Genomic DNA, 12910 nt, shown 5'->3' on the forward strand with positions numbered 1-12910 from the left:
ATTGACTGATGCCGCCCAACGCAGCGCCCCTTCCGGCTACGAGGCAGAGTCAAAACTACCGGAAGCGGAAGTGCGCGCTGTTGGTTCTGTGCCTACGGGTGAGAAGTAGGAGGCGTCATCACTCAGCTGCCATCTGGGAACGGGGGGGTTGGTGGCCGTGGCGGAGGCCTTGCTATGCCTCGGTACTGTGCAGCTACCTGTTGCAAGAACCGAGCGGGACAGAACGCCCGAGACCAGCGCAAGCTCAGCTTCTACCCGTGAGTTGCCGTGGCCAGGGAAGCTGAAGGGATGTCTTTGCACCCCGACCCCTTAATTAAGTTCACATTTACTGGGAAGTAGGCGCTATGAACTCATGGCCGGGGGGGGGGCTTTTCTTCCAGGTGAGCATGCTTAGGACGGTGATGTATGAGATCCTATCGCTGCAGTGGGATTTATCCCAGGGGAAGTGTGCATAAGTCTATATAGCATGAATGTGAAGGAGTGCGATAGGAGCCCAAGCAACTCCATCTATGCTGTATACATCTCCCACATCAGAAAACAAAGATCCTTTGCACAAGTTTTTGACGTGTGCACATGATATCCAGTGGTCATAAATCCCCCAGGCCCTATCTATTAGGTTGAACAAGCCGTGGTACTAGTAAACTATAACTAGATAGCTGTGTGAAGCTGATTATAGAGCAAAACACTCAAAAATGGGATTATACAGCCTGCTTTTTTTTGGCAACAAATCTGACAGAAATTCTGACAGAATTCAGTGGAACCTTACTCCAAGTAGGATTGCATAGGATTACAAAACTGCTTTGTTGTTTTTTATGAGATATTCACAACAGTGTGGACTTTCATGTGGGAGTATAAATTTAATTTTATAATCCTACAGTTGATACACAAATTCGTTTTAATAGACATATAATTGAATATTTTTGCAGAAGGGACAAAAGGAATTCAGTATAGTTTGATTAGGCCACTGAACTGGTATTTTTGTGACAGGAAGGGTTGAGTCCAGGGTGATAAAAAGCAGACCATCTGAGCACAGTAAGTGCATTTTCTGTACTACTAGGTGCCATTCACTTATCCATTCTAAAAATTGTTAGTTTTCCAAAAATAAATACTTCATCTTGTCTGTAGCTCTCCAATAGCCGTCACTGTTTTGGCTTTGTCCAGTAAGAATGGAGTTTCCATTGTAATTTTGATTAGCAAGGTGCAACCCAGCAAAGAAACATAGTCTATTAGAGCTCTAATTGGTGAAACAGTGGCAGGGCTTGCTAATCAAGACCTAGAGTACTGAACCTGTTGCTGTGTAAAAAGGCCACATGAGCAAATTGCTCTCTGACAAGTCTATCTATGTGAGAATATATTCATGACAATACAAGAGAGGACTCGCAGATGTATGATTTTCGTGTAGCTTTTTTAGTTCTACATTTACTTCAGTCCCAAAGTGTCCTGTGTGCCAATATAACCTGGTCGCACTCAGTTGGGGGAAAAGGAAAGTCTCACACATGCATAAAATATTGAATTGCATGAGCTATTCGTTAAGTGTTTGATATTCTCCTCTTCAGAACTAAGTTTACAGTTGGGCTTACCACACAAGCATAAAAAACTGTAACTCATGAATGTAATAAAAGAGCAGCAGCACAGCTGAATAACATTTGAATTATTCCTACTCAGAGTAGATCCATTGAAGTTAATAGATATGAGTAATTAAGGGTCATTATTTTCCAATTGATCTATTGTACATTCACTAATAGGCAAAAAACCTTGCAGTTTAAGAACATACCTATAGCCCACAGCTATTCTATCAAACTTTAAAAAGCAGGGAAATTGGGCAGCTATAGTGAATGCACCAGGGGAGTAGGAGACCTAACTCCTCTCTGAGATATTGTACTGCCCTACAAATGGTCAAAATGCAAATAGCATTTCGGTTGGGCTTTCACAGTCCAATCCATTTCCTGTGTAGCTTGGAAGAATTTGGTAACATGTGCCTCTGAGCATATGGTGAGTGGTGGTAACACTTGCCATCTCCAAAGATGGAGAATTATATTTTTGTATGTTTGCTGGTGTTCTTCTTACTTTGCTTCTTTCCTGTGTTATTAATGTTTCTACAGAGAATCTAAACTAGAAAATTTTATTTCCCTCATTATTCATCCCAGAAATCTGTGTCAAATTTATTTTTATTAATTTCAAAGCCTTTTTATTGGTCAGTGTCATATGATGGTGAAGATAGCCTTTTTTGTTTCAAACTGGAGGTTATGGTCTATTTCTATTTTGGGTCCATTAACAGTTGAATCTGAAACTGCAAACTGATTCCAATATGTTGCTACTTCAGCAATGACTAGCTGTTGGAAAAAAAAGGATGCATATTTTCAGCCTGATATGTTTAAACCACTTCATTTAAGGCAAGGTGGGCGGCACAGTCAATTAAAAACATAGAGCACACCCAGAATGTTGCTAGAATATATTTCACCTCCCACTGTTTTATCTTGTGCAAATTGAGACACTCCTGAGGTCCACTGGAGACTATTCTGCAGAAGTCAGTGCCATTATTCCACAATTATGTTTGGAGTTTTTTTAGTATAAATTTTGCAAAGAGTTGCTGTACTTCATATATTCACAGAAATAGAAACAAAAGAAAATGATTTCCTATAGGAAACTTCACTAAAATTGCAAAGGAAATCAGACATATTCAAAGTGACCATCTGAACTATATCAACTTGCTTCCTCCCTGCTAAAACAAGATCAGCACAGCACATGTCTTGTTTCTATTATTTGGGCTGATTGCAGGTGTTGCCACCACTCACCATATGCTCAGAGGCACATGTTACCAAATTCTTCCAAGCTACACAAGAAGTGGATTGGACTGTGAAAGACCAACCCAAATGGTGTTTGCATTTTGACCAATCTGTAGGGCAGTCCAATATCTCAGAGAGGAGTTCGGGTCTCCTGCTCCCCTGGTGCATTCACTATAGCTGCCCAATTTCCCTGCTTTTTAAAGTTTGATAGAATAGCTGTGGGCTATAGGTATGGTCTTAAACCGCAAAGTTTTTTTGCCTATTAGTGAATTTCCCTGCTTTTTAATCCGGGAGGTAAGAAATGGGATCCTGTCCAAGTTTACTGAGAATGGATGGATCATTTGCATGCTTATTGAGCTCAATGGGATTTACTCCCCTGCAATCATGCTTAGGATAGGTGAAACTGACCACAGAGGATGGGGAGGGGAGGAGGAGGAGGACAGGTTTGATCATTTGCATGTTTATTAAATTCAGTGCGATTTACTCCCGTGCAGTCATGCTTAAGATAGGTAAAACTGACTGGGGGGGAGGGCTGGAGTGGGCAGGGGAGGAGGAAGGGAGAGGAGAGGAGAGGGGAAAAGCAGGTCCGATCATTTGCATGCTTATTTTCAATGGGATTTACTCCTATGCAATCTTGGTTAGGATAGGAAACACTGACCATGGGGGAGGAGGAGGGGGAGTGGGAAGGAGCGTATTGGAGGGGGGCAAAGGAAGGGGGGAGGGCTGGTTTCATCATTTGCATGCTTATACAGTTCAATGGTATTTACTTCCGTGCAATCATGTTTAAGATAGGTAAAACTGACCATGGGGAGGAGGAAGGGGAGGAGGGGGAAGGGGACGGGGAAAGAGGGGGTTGGAAGGGGATAGGGAGTGAGGGGCAAAGGAAGGGGGAGGGAAGGGGCAAGAGGAGGGGATAGGAGGAAGGAGAAGGGAGGGTGGGTTTGATCATTTCCATATTTTTTGAGTTCAGTGGGATTTATTTCTATGCAATCATGTTTGAAAATGAAATGGACTGCCTTCAAGTCAATCCCCACCTATTGCAACCCTTTGAATAGGGTTTTCATGGTAGACGGTATTCAGAGGTGATTTCACCATTGCCTTCCTCTGAGGCTAAGAGGCAGTGACCTGCCCAAGGTCACCCAGTCAGCTTCATGGCTGTGTGGGGATTCGAACCCTGGTCTCCCAGGTCGTAGTCCAACACTGACCCAGAGAAGGGGCAGGAAGGGGGAGGGGCGGAGATTGGGTGGGTGGGCACTGGGCAGAGGGGAAACCCCTTTCCTTTCCAAAAGGAAAACATTGTAAACAGAATCATTCTTTTTCAGGCTTTCCCCCACCTTTTTATTCTACAGCAGACACATGTAGCCTCCCACCCAAATTTAAACCAAAGCTTTCCCTGGCCACATCCACACCAGGCCTTTATTTCACTTTGGACAGTCATGGCTTCTCTCAAAGAATCCTGGGAAGTGTAGTTAGTGAAGGGTGCTGAGAGTTGCTAGGAGACGCCCTGTTCCTCTCACAGACCTTCAATCAGAGTGGCTGACTGTTAACCATTCTCTCAGGGGAATAGGAGTCTCTTAGCACCCTTCACAAACTACACTTCCCAGGATTCTTTGAGGGAAGCCATGACTGTCTCACATGAAATCAAAGTCTGGTGTGGGTGTGACCCCCTGATTAGCCAAGGCCAGCAGCTGTGAGGCTTTTAGAACTCTGACAGTTCTTACTGAGCATGCTCTGCGTTATCATTGGGTCCCAGCCAAAATTTATTAAATTAATTAAAAATCAGCCAGGCATTTTTTAAACCTTTAAACGGCAGCAGATGAAGGTCAGAGTATGGGGCAACGTCAGTATTAGGATTACAGGTACTCTGTGAATGGCTGATTTTTAATGAATTTCAACAGATTATAACTCTCAGAGAAAAAAGTCCAAAAGGGCTCTGAGGTTTTTCTCTCTCCTTATACACTTTGAACTGTCTATTCTCTCTGACTGTTTTGTGTATTGCCATGAAAATTGAGAGGGTTGTTAAGCAAGCGTTTCTGAGTTCAGGACTATAAGTTATGTAAGGTTTTGTTTTGAAATGAGCTTATGGGAAGCATCAGAATGGCACGGGGGTGTTTTCAATTTAACATTGCGGAATGTGAAAAATCCCCGCTGGCTATAGTATACAGCTACTCTCGTGGCTGTATAATAGGGCTTGGTTGAATAGAACTCACAGATCTAAAAGGCCTGGGAAATTAAAGGCTTTTACCTGTCCCTGGTCAGCACCTGCCTCATCTCTGCTGGTTGTGGGACCCAGAGAAGGGCCTCTATGTTATATCTTAACAAAGAAGCAGATTTGTGGGAGAAGGCAGTCCCTGCAATACTCAAGTCCCAAGCCACTTAAGAATTTATGGGTTAATACCAACACTTCGAATTGTGATGTTACACCATTGAATTATCTAAATCATATAGTTTATCCAGAGCCCTCAGTCTTGCTAGTTTTCAGGATCTCCAATAGTAAGTGAAATGGATCCTATTGCACAGAAAGGCTAAAATGTTGTTGGCAATAACTTTACAGTACTTTACGTACTGCTTTTGTACAAATCTTTTAAAGCAGATTTCCTCTTCATGATAAAGAAAGATTAGAGAAATGGTTACGGAATATGAAACGTGACACTTGGACTCCCAGCAAGCACCAGGTTCTCTGTAGTGACCATTTTACACCAGATTCTCTTGATGTGCGATGGGGCATTCGATATTTGAAAACAACAGCAGTGCCAACTATTTTTTCATCAACTGCTAATCAGGTAAAACAGTAAATTGCAAATTAGAATCAAGGCATGTGATATTTACACTTCTTTCCTCCCAGTGGTACTGGAAGCATTTCTGTTGAGATAAATTTTTGTTGTTGTTAATAAAGGAAATAGAAGTATATATAAAAAAAATTGCATTGTTGCTTCTGTGGACAAGAGATGGGAGGTTCTTACTGTGGATCTTGTGGGCAATGATTCATACCACTCAGGGTGAGAGCCTGAATGGGTTGGGGTATGTGTGTGTGAAAGGTGATATGTTGCTCAAAAGTCACAGACTGAAAGTCTGCTGGTACAGAGTGAGGCCCTCTTTGTGAGAGAGATAGAGGGGAAGGGAATGGGCTGCCCGAGATGATAAATGGAGTGGTTACTAAATCTGTTTATTTGTTTAATCAATTTGAATATCCCATGTTAGTTTTATCTACATTAAACTGGAAGTTTTACTTTTTTTTTCTTGTTGTAATTTTGCTCACCTGCCTTCTCACAGAATTTAATTTGTTTACTGGGCCTATTTATATGATGATGTAACTTTTGTGTATTTTTTTTATCTTATTTTGTTCCCTACTCTGGGTTTGAAATTATTCAATGAAGAGTAGGCTAGAAATACTGTAAAATGAAGAAATAGGATCAGAATTACAGGTGTTTTCACAGTTCAGGGGCACTTTCCAACCTGGCAAAGCCACTTGTGAAGGATGCAGAGCAGGTTGGTGAAGTGTGTGACCTATGGAGACATGTGTCTGCTTACAACTGCAAAGGAGGATTTGTGGCTTGCTGACATTACTTTAAGGCTATGCAGCCTGAGCCTGTGTATGGCAAGATTCCACAGAGCCCCTCCTTACACCAACCAGTGATGTGGGTTTTCTGGAAAAGTTTTTTCTGCTTCCCTAAATCAGTGGGATCTGATTTATTATGGTTTGATTTCCTTTCAGTAAACAAAAGTATGGCATGTTAATCTTCCATGCTATATAAATATCTGAAAAGTTTTTTGTTTTTTCCCCCCGGTAGCTCAAAGTGGTTAAACTGAGGGCTCCTCCAGACTGGTATTTTATTGTAGGTGTATTCTGCAATAAGTAGGGCCCCGCTCATACAGCGGGTTACGTTCCGGACCTCCGCTGTAAAGTGGATCCCACTGACTTACATTGACCAAAATGGCACCTGGTGGCAAAAAACCGCCGTAAAAGCGGAATAAGCGCTGTAAAGCGGGTCCTTTCTACAATTCACAACCACTGTATTAGCAGAACGCTGTAAAGTGAAGCGCTGTAAAGCGGGGCCCTACTGTATGTTCTTGACACAATGATAGTGTGTTAGTGGATTTATTCTGCTTTGCATTGTGATGCTTTCCCAATGCTACCATATTGTAGCTGTTTAGAGGAAACAAAAATAACAAAAATAAAAAAGTTACAGGATTTCATCTGGCAGTTATAGGATATACATGGACTGGAAATGAAGTAGTGTGACTGCCTCAGAATCTTTGTAGGCTCAAACAGTACTGAAAGTGGGATCGCATATGACTGCCCCGATATCTTCATGACCACAGATCATCATGTATGCATAATAAAAAAGACATCTGGAGGGGACTTGAGATATTTGAATAGGGAAAAACTTTCTACCTGACATCACTGGCACCAGCATATTGATCATTACATACACATAAGTTCATAACAACTGAAAATAAGAGGAGCCCTTATGGATCAGGCCAAAAGTTCATCCAGTCCAGCAATTCCTCCACCAGGAACACGCTCATAGCCATTCGACAGGAAACACACCAGTCAGGATATCTCAATATGACTCCTGTGTTTCTGACAATACTCATCTCTTGTCTGCCCCAGCCCTGCTAACTATTGCATGGGAGGCGGCAGTCATGCCTATTGTGACTTCAGTCCTGATGTTGTGCATTAGTGAGGACCTCATTCCCAGCTTAGGTCTGCAATCCTACACACACTTACTGGAGGGAGTAAGTTTAATTGAACACAGTGGGACTTACTTTTGAGTTAACATAATAATAAACAAGAATCATTCTGCGTAATGCCAAAATTGGTTCTGTGAAAGATTTGTGCTGTTACTCCTAAACAGCCTGGATCCAGTCTACCTTAAGGACTGATTCCATCCATTTGAACCCTTCCACCCTTCAAGGTTGTCTGAAGAAACATTACTTAGATTCTCCACCCCAAGGGGTGGGGTCATCAACGAGAAGCAGTACTTCCTCTCTCTTTTGTAAGTGTGATACTTGGTCTTGTCCAGTAAAGTCTCAATCCTTAAACATTAGTAGACATCTAAGAACTTAATTCAGAAAGTTGTTAATTTTAAAAAGCAAAGTGTTTGTGATTTGATTTGATCCAGTTTAGCCAACCTTATTTAACATTTGTTTTATTGAAATGTGTGTTTTGCACCAATGGGTTTTGCAGTTAAAATAAACTAATCCAAGACAGATGCCTAAAACATCTAGCAAATGTGTAAAACAGTCCATTACAGAGGAAAGGTTAGTGATTGCCATTGCCTAATCTTCCAAAGTCAGTGTGGTTCATGTGGATTCCAGCAGCTGTTTGAAGTATTTGTAAAACCTTTTAAAGTAAACATGAACTATTTCATACTCCACAACAGGTATGGGGCCAGGTTCTCTATGGTGTTTCAACTCCTCCGTCCCTCCAATTTTGAAATTTTCTTTTTTAAAAAAAGTTTGTTAAGTAGTTAGGGTCCAATTTATCCCATTGAAATGAATGAGAAAATGAAACTACTGGACATCTAAGCTAACTTTCTGTCCTCAGCACCTTCTCAAAATAGGACAGAGAAAATAACTTGTCGTTTTGCCTGTATCTTACATTTCATTTTCTTTGTGGTTATGCCACTTCAAGAGCACTGGGATAGTTTTGTGTGTGTTTATATTTTTTCCTCTATTCATTCCTGTGTGTACAACCCTGCCTCCCCCCTTACAAAGCATAGTACAAGTCTGCTTGACCTCAATAATAAATGATACTCTAGGTAGTTTTCTGCTCCAGGTTGGCTTTATTTTGACGTAGTTCACACTCTTGTAGTGCAAACTTGCAGTGTTGTTCTTATTTGTAATGTTATTTGGATGGAGGGAGAACAACCCTATTAGGTTATTGGGGTACATAGGACTTTCCACTATGTACAATGGGCCAAGTATTTAATCTATACATTTTAAGTTTGTTTTGTTTTCTCTTCCAGGTTTCTTGATAGCCCAGTGAGGAATTTAAGTTAACATTATGAGGGGATGGGGGGTCCAGTGTACTCAGGTAGTTTTTGTGTTAGACTTTGCTTTTGGAATGTAATATCAGTAAAAAGAAATATGTTAAGCTGGTGTCATTTTGAAGTCAGTCATTAACTTAATTCAAGGTAGAATTTTAAAGAGGTTTGTTGGACTGCAATAGCAGATGGATACTGTAAATAAATGTAATCCTTGCACACTATTTTATTTTAAACAGCAGGATTAGTAGCAGTATTTTAGGCTGCAGTCCTATGCTCCCATATTTGGGAGTAAACCTCCATTGACCACAGTGGGACTTACATCTGAGAAAGCATGTATAGGATTGTGCTGTAAGGCACCATATGAAATGGAATCACCATGCACTGTGTCATACTGACTTCATAATCAAATGGAATGTTTTCTCTTTAGGAAAAAGGATTTTCCCAGAAGAAAAAAGAGAAAATAGATGATGTCAAACAAAAGGACACAAGTGAGGCAACGACATCTCTTAAACTTTGTTCACCAAAGAAAAATATAATAATTGAAGAAAGCCTATATAGAAAAGCAATTTGTACAACTTTAAGCAAGTCTTCAGAAAATAAAGGACTGCTTGAGAATACAGTAAAAGCTGAAGATGACATTGCATATCCAAATAACTATGTTAGACAAAATATGGAGCAAATGAGCCCTGTCTTAGTACCAGCTGATGTACAGAATTCAGCAGTGAGCAATACTAACTCCCCAGAAAATTTTAGTTTTAATAACTCTGTAGATAACCTTTTCAGTAGCGCAACCACAATTTTGCAAACTTCAGTTCATGATCTTCATTCGTGTCTTGAGCGCCTCTCAGATACTAAAGCCACAGTTTTGCAGACTACACATCTGGAACACTTAGATTCATCTCTGGAATTTAACAATATCACTGTACCAATTAATGACCTTCCATCTGATCAACTGGATCCTCGCACTGCAGGCTGTTCAGTGGAAGTACAAGAAACTGATGAAAATTCAATGTTGCTCCACACTGTGTCACAAGCTTTAGAACAGTTCAATGGTAATAAAGAGTCTGTTATCACCATTATAGTTCCTTCTGAGAGTTCAAGAGGTCCCATGTTGTTGGAGGGTTCATTCATATCAGCAGAACAGGAATTAGTTAACATAGAAACTGAAAAGTCTGTGTGTATTACCAGTTACAGTGGCATCGAAGTGCTACAGACTGAGCATTTATACTGTAGACGAGACTCTGATAGGGAACAACTCTGGCAAAAAATTACGAAGCTGCACTCCAAAATAGCACTTTTAGAAGTACAGGAGAGAAAAACCTTAACCAGGCTCAAATCCTTAGAAGCACTTATTGCAAAACTGAAGCAGGAAAATCTGCTCTCTGAAGAAAAACTCAAGATTGTAGAAAACTGTTTTACAACATTTGAAGTTACTATGATACAATAAAATTTTTACACTGATTGCTTCACCTGATTGCTACAGTATACATCACATATGAGGGATTCCTTCACTCATTTTTAAGGGTAGTATTTAATGTAATTAATGGCTCTAATCAAACTCTAGTTCCGTAAAGTGCAATAGCCGGGTTACTCATAAAGGAGGACTGTGATGTTCCTGCTTATAGTGTAAATATGGTAAGTGATGTTTATATAGAAGACGTATGGTAAGTGGAGTTAAAGAGGAGGGGGGAGTACATGAGCAGTAGAATGCTGGATGATTGGCTGAGCGTTTGAATGGCTGGGAGTATAAATGGAAGAACGACAGTTGAATCTGGGTGGATGTTGGGAGTGTGGAGAAAGAGGTGTTTGAGGGTGGAGGTCAGGAGTGTGGAGAAAGAGGGAGTTGGAGTTCTGATTAATAATCAGTCAAGTACAAAACAGGAATAGATGAAACCATACGCTTGTGAAACATTCTAAAACTAATCTTGTTATTTCTGATATTTAATAAATACTTACTTGGTTTACCAAAGGCCTGATCCTTGGCTGGGGGATATACATACCAGAAGGGAGGGCAAGGTAATTACCAAGGCTGAACAGAAACAGTATCTAATGGTGGCAGCGGTGAAGGGAGGAATAATAACAATTCAAGTATCCAGAGCAACCCAGAGTTGTATGCGTTATCTATAAAGATACAAGGGGGTTGGGAACAGCATAAGCACGCAGTCACAAAAGAAACCAGCTAGAGAGAGACTCAGGCAAAGTCTCTGGGAGTATTGGTTATAGGACATGACTGGTGGTGCTGCCTAGCAGGGGGATCTAGTGAGATCTGTGCTAGAGCAGAGTGAGAAACCATATAAAGGACGGTCCAGACTGGTGGTATCCCTGGTGGTGCCTAGTGAAAGGCAGTAGCCACAAGCAGGTGGGAACCTGACAGGGAGAACCAGGGGAGGACGTCACATGTGGTGGCAGAGGTGGGATACAAACAATAGAGAGTCCCTAAAAGTGGTGTGGCTAAAAGAAATAACAAATAAAGATTACTTGTGAGAGTGACTGGCAAAGAGTGTGTGGCAAAGTGTGAGTGAACTCCTAAAAATATGGCTGAATATATAAAGATGAAAAGAGAGGAGCTGGTGGAGAAGTGCATAACATTCAATTTACCTCACGAGGGTAAAAGGGTAGATGAATTGCGAGTAGCATTGATAGCATTCGCATCTGTCCAACAAAAACAACCTGTCAGAGAAGAGAACCCAGAAGGGTACTCAAGCAATCCCGCTTATATAGAGTATTTGAGAGAGAAGTTAAAGTTGGAAACTGAGAAATTGAGGATGGAAGGTGCAGAGAAGGAAAAACAGCGGGAGTTGGAAATTGAGAGAATGAGAATGGGGTTTGAGGAGAGGGAGAAGCAACGAGCATTGGATGCTGAGATATAGGTGGAAAAGTTAAAATTTGAAAGAGAAGTTTCATTCTGATGAAACAAGAAAGGACAGAAATGAAACCAAAATAAAGGTTACACCAAAAGATTTTGTGGTGTTTGAACCTGGACAAGACCCACAGATTTACCTCAACACCTTCGAAAAGGCAGCTCAGATGTGGGGGCTACCGGAGGATAAATATATGCAATATTTATCAAATCTGATCAAAGGGGAATTGGCAGAGGTATACCAATATTTCCCCTCAGACAGGCCTGTCACATGTGCTGAGTTTAAAGAGGCAGTGTACAAAATATTCAGACTGGGACCTGACTACTTTAGGAAGTTATTTCGAAACTGTCAGATCCAAGCAGGGAGGTCTTTTGTTGAACTGGGAGCAAAATTGATGGGCATATTTGGAAAGTGGATGGGAAGTGCCAAAGCTCAGTCAGTGGAAGAGGTGAAAAGCCTCATGATACTGGATCAATTATACCATCAGTTACCACCAGAAATAAGGCTCCTTGTCAAAGACCGTTCCCCTACATCGGTGCAGGAGGCTGCAGAGATGGCAGATCACTTTGCCTCCAATAGAACTGGCTGGGTGGGGAAAACATCAAGAGAGTTTAAACCCAGACCATACAGTGGTGGCAGAAAGGATGTGGTACCACAGCGAGTGAGTCCTCCCAATAAAGTCTGAAGGGCACAGGACACCCCAGAGTGGATCTGTGTACCCTAAAATGGAGGAGAAATTATGTTATAAATGTGGTAGACCGGGGCACCTACGTTTTCAATGTGAGGTTGCCAACCCCATTGGTAATCCTGCTCAGGGAAGGGCAGTGAAAACAGAACCAAGGGAGTTAGAAACTAATAATAATAATAATAATAATAAAATTTTATTTGTGAGTTGCCTATCTGGCCGAATTAACGGCCACTCTAGGCGACGTACATGTACATGATAAAATACAATAAAAACCAATAAAAACCACCAACAATAATTAATATACCAATATTAAAAGCAGCCCACCCCAGAGATCCCATAGGCCTGCCTGAACAGCCAGGTCTTCAAGGCCCGGCGGAAACCTATCAGGGAAGGGGCATGGCGAAGGTCAAAAGGAAGGGAATTCCAGAGGGTGGGGCCACAATCGAAAATGTCCGCTCTCTGGTCCGCACCAGCTTTGCTATCTCAACTGGTGGGACCGAGAGAAGGTCTTGCGTGGCTGATCTTGTCAGGCGGCATAATTGGTGAGGCGCTCCTTCAGATAAACTGGGCCGAAACCGTATA

General features: G+C 41.5%; 1 protein-coding gene across 2 annotated transcripts; it reads left to right on the plus strand.

Annotated features, from left to right (window-relative positions):
• Positions 1-25: 25 nt before the first annotated feature.
• On the plus strand, positions 26-10240 carry THAP5 (THAP domain containing 5). 2 transcript variants are annotated; one of them, XM_061622558.1, is made up of 3 exons: positions 26-257; positions 5377-5569; positions 9207-10240. In XM_061622558.1, exons 1-3 carry the CDS (start codon positions 175-177, stop codon positions 10224-10226), a joined length of 1296 nt encoding a protein of 431 aa, XP_061478542.1. In that variant the 5' UTR covers positions 26-174; the 3' UTR covers positions 10227-10240. The 2 variants fall into 2 exon arrangements, with proteins under 2 accessions (XP_061478542.1, XP_061478543.1); XM_061622559.1 differs by having other exon boundaries at positions 27-257; positions 5380-5569.
• Positions 10241-12910: the final 2670 nt, after the last annotated feature.

The sequence above is a fragment of the Rhineura floridana genome, chromosome 4 (assembly GCF_030035675.1).
Source record: "Rhineura floridana isolate rRhiFlo1 chromosome 4, rRhiFlo1.hap2, whole genome shotgun sequence".
In the NCBI taxonomy this organism is placed as follows: Eukaryota; Metazoa; Chordata; class Lepidosauria; order Squamata; family Rhineuridae; genus Rhineura; species Rhineura floridana.

Coding starts and splice junctions, on each gene's coding strand:
- THAP5 (XM_061622558.1), top strand. CDS start 175: ATGCCTCGGTACTGTGCAGCTACCTGTTGCAAGAACCGAGCGGGACAG. Junction 258..5,376: donor CGCAAGCTCAGCTTCTACCC/GTGAGTTGCCGT, acceptor AATCTTTTAAAG/CAGATTTCCTCTTCATGATA. Junction 5,570..9,206: donor TTTCATCAACTGCTAATCAG/GTAAAACAGTAA, acceptor TTTTCTCTTTAG/GAAAAAGGATTTTCCCAGAA.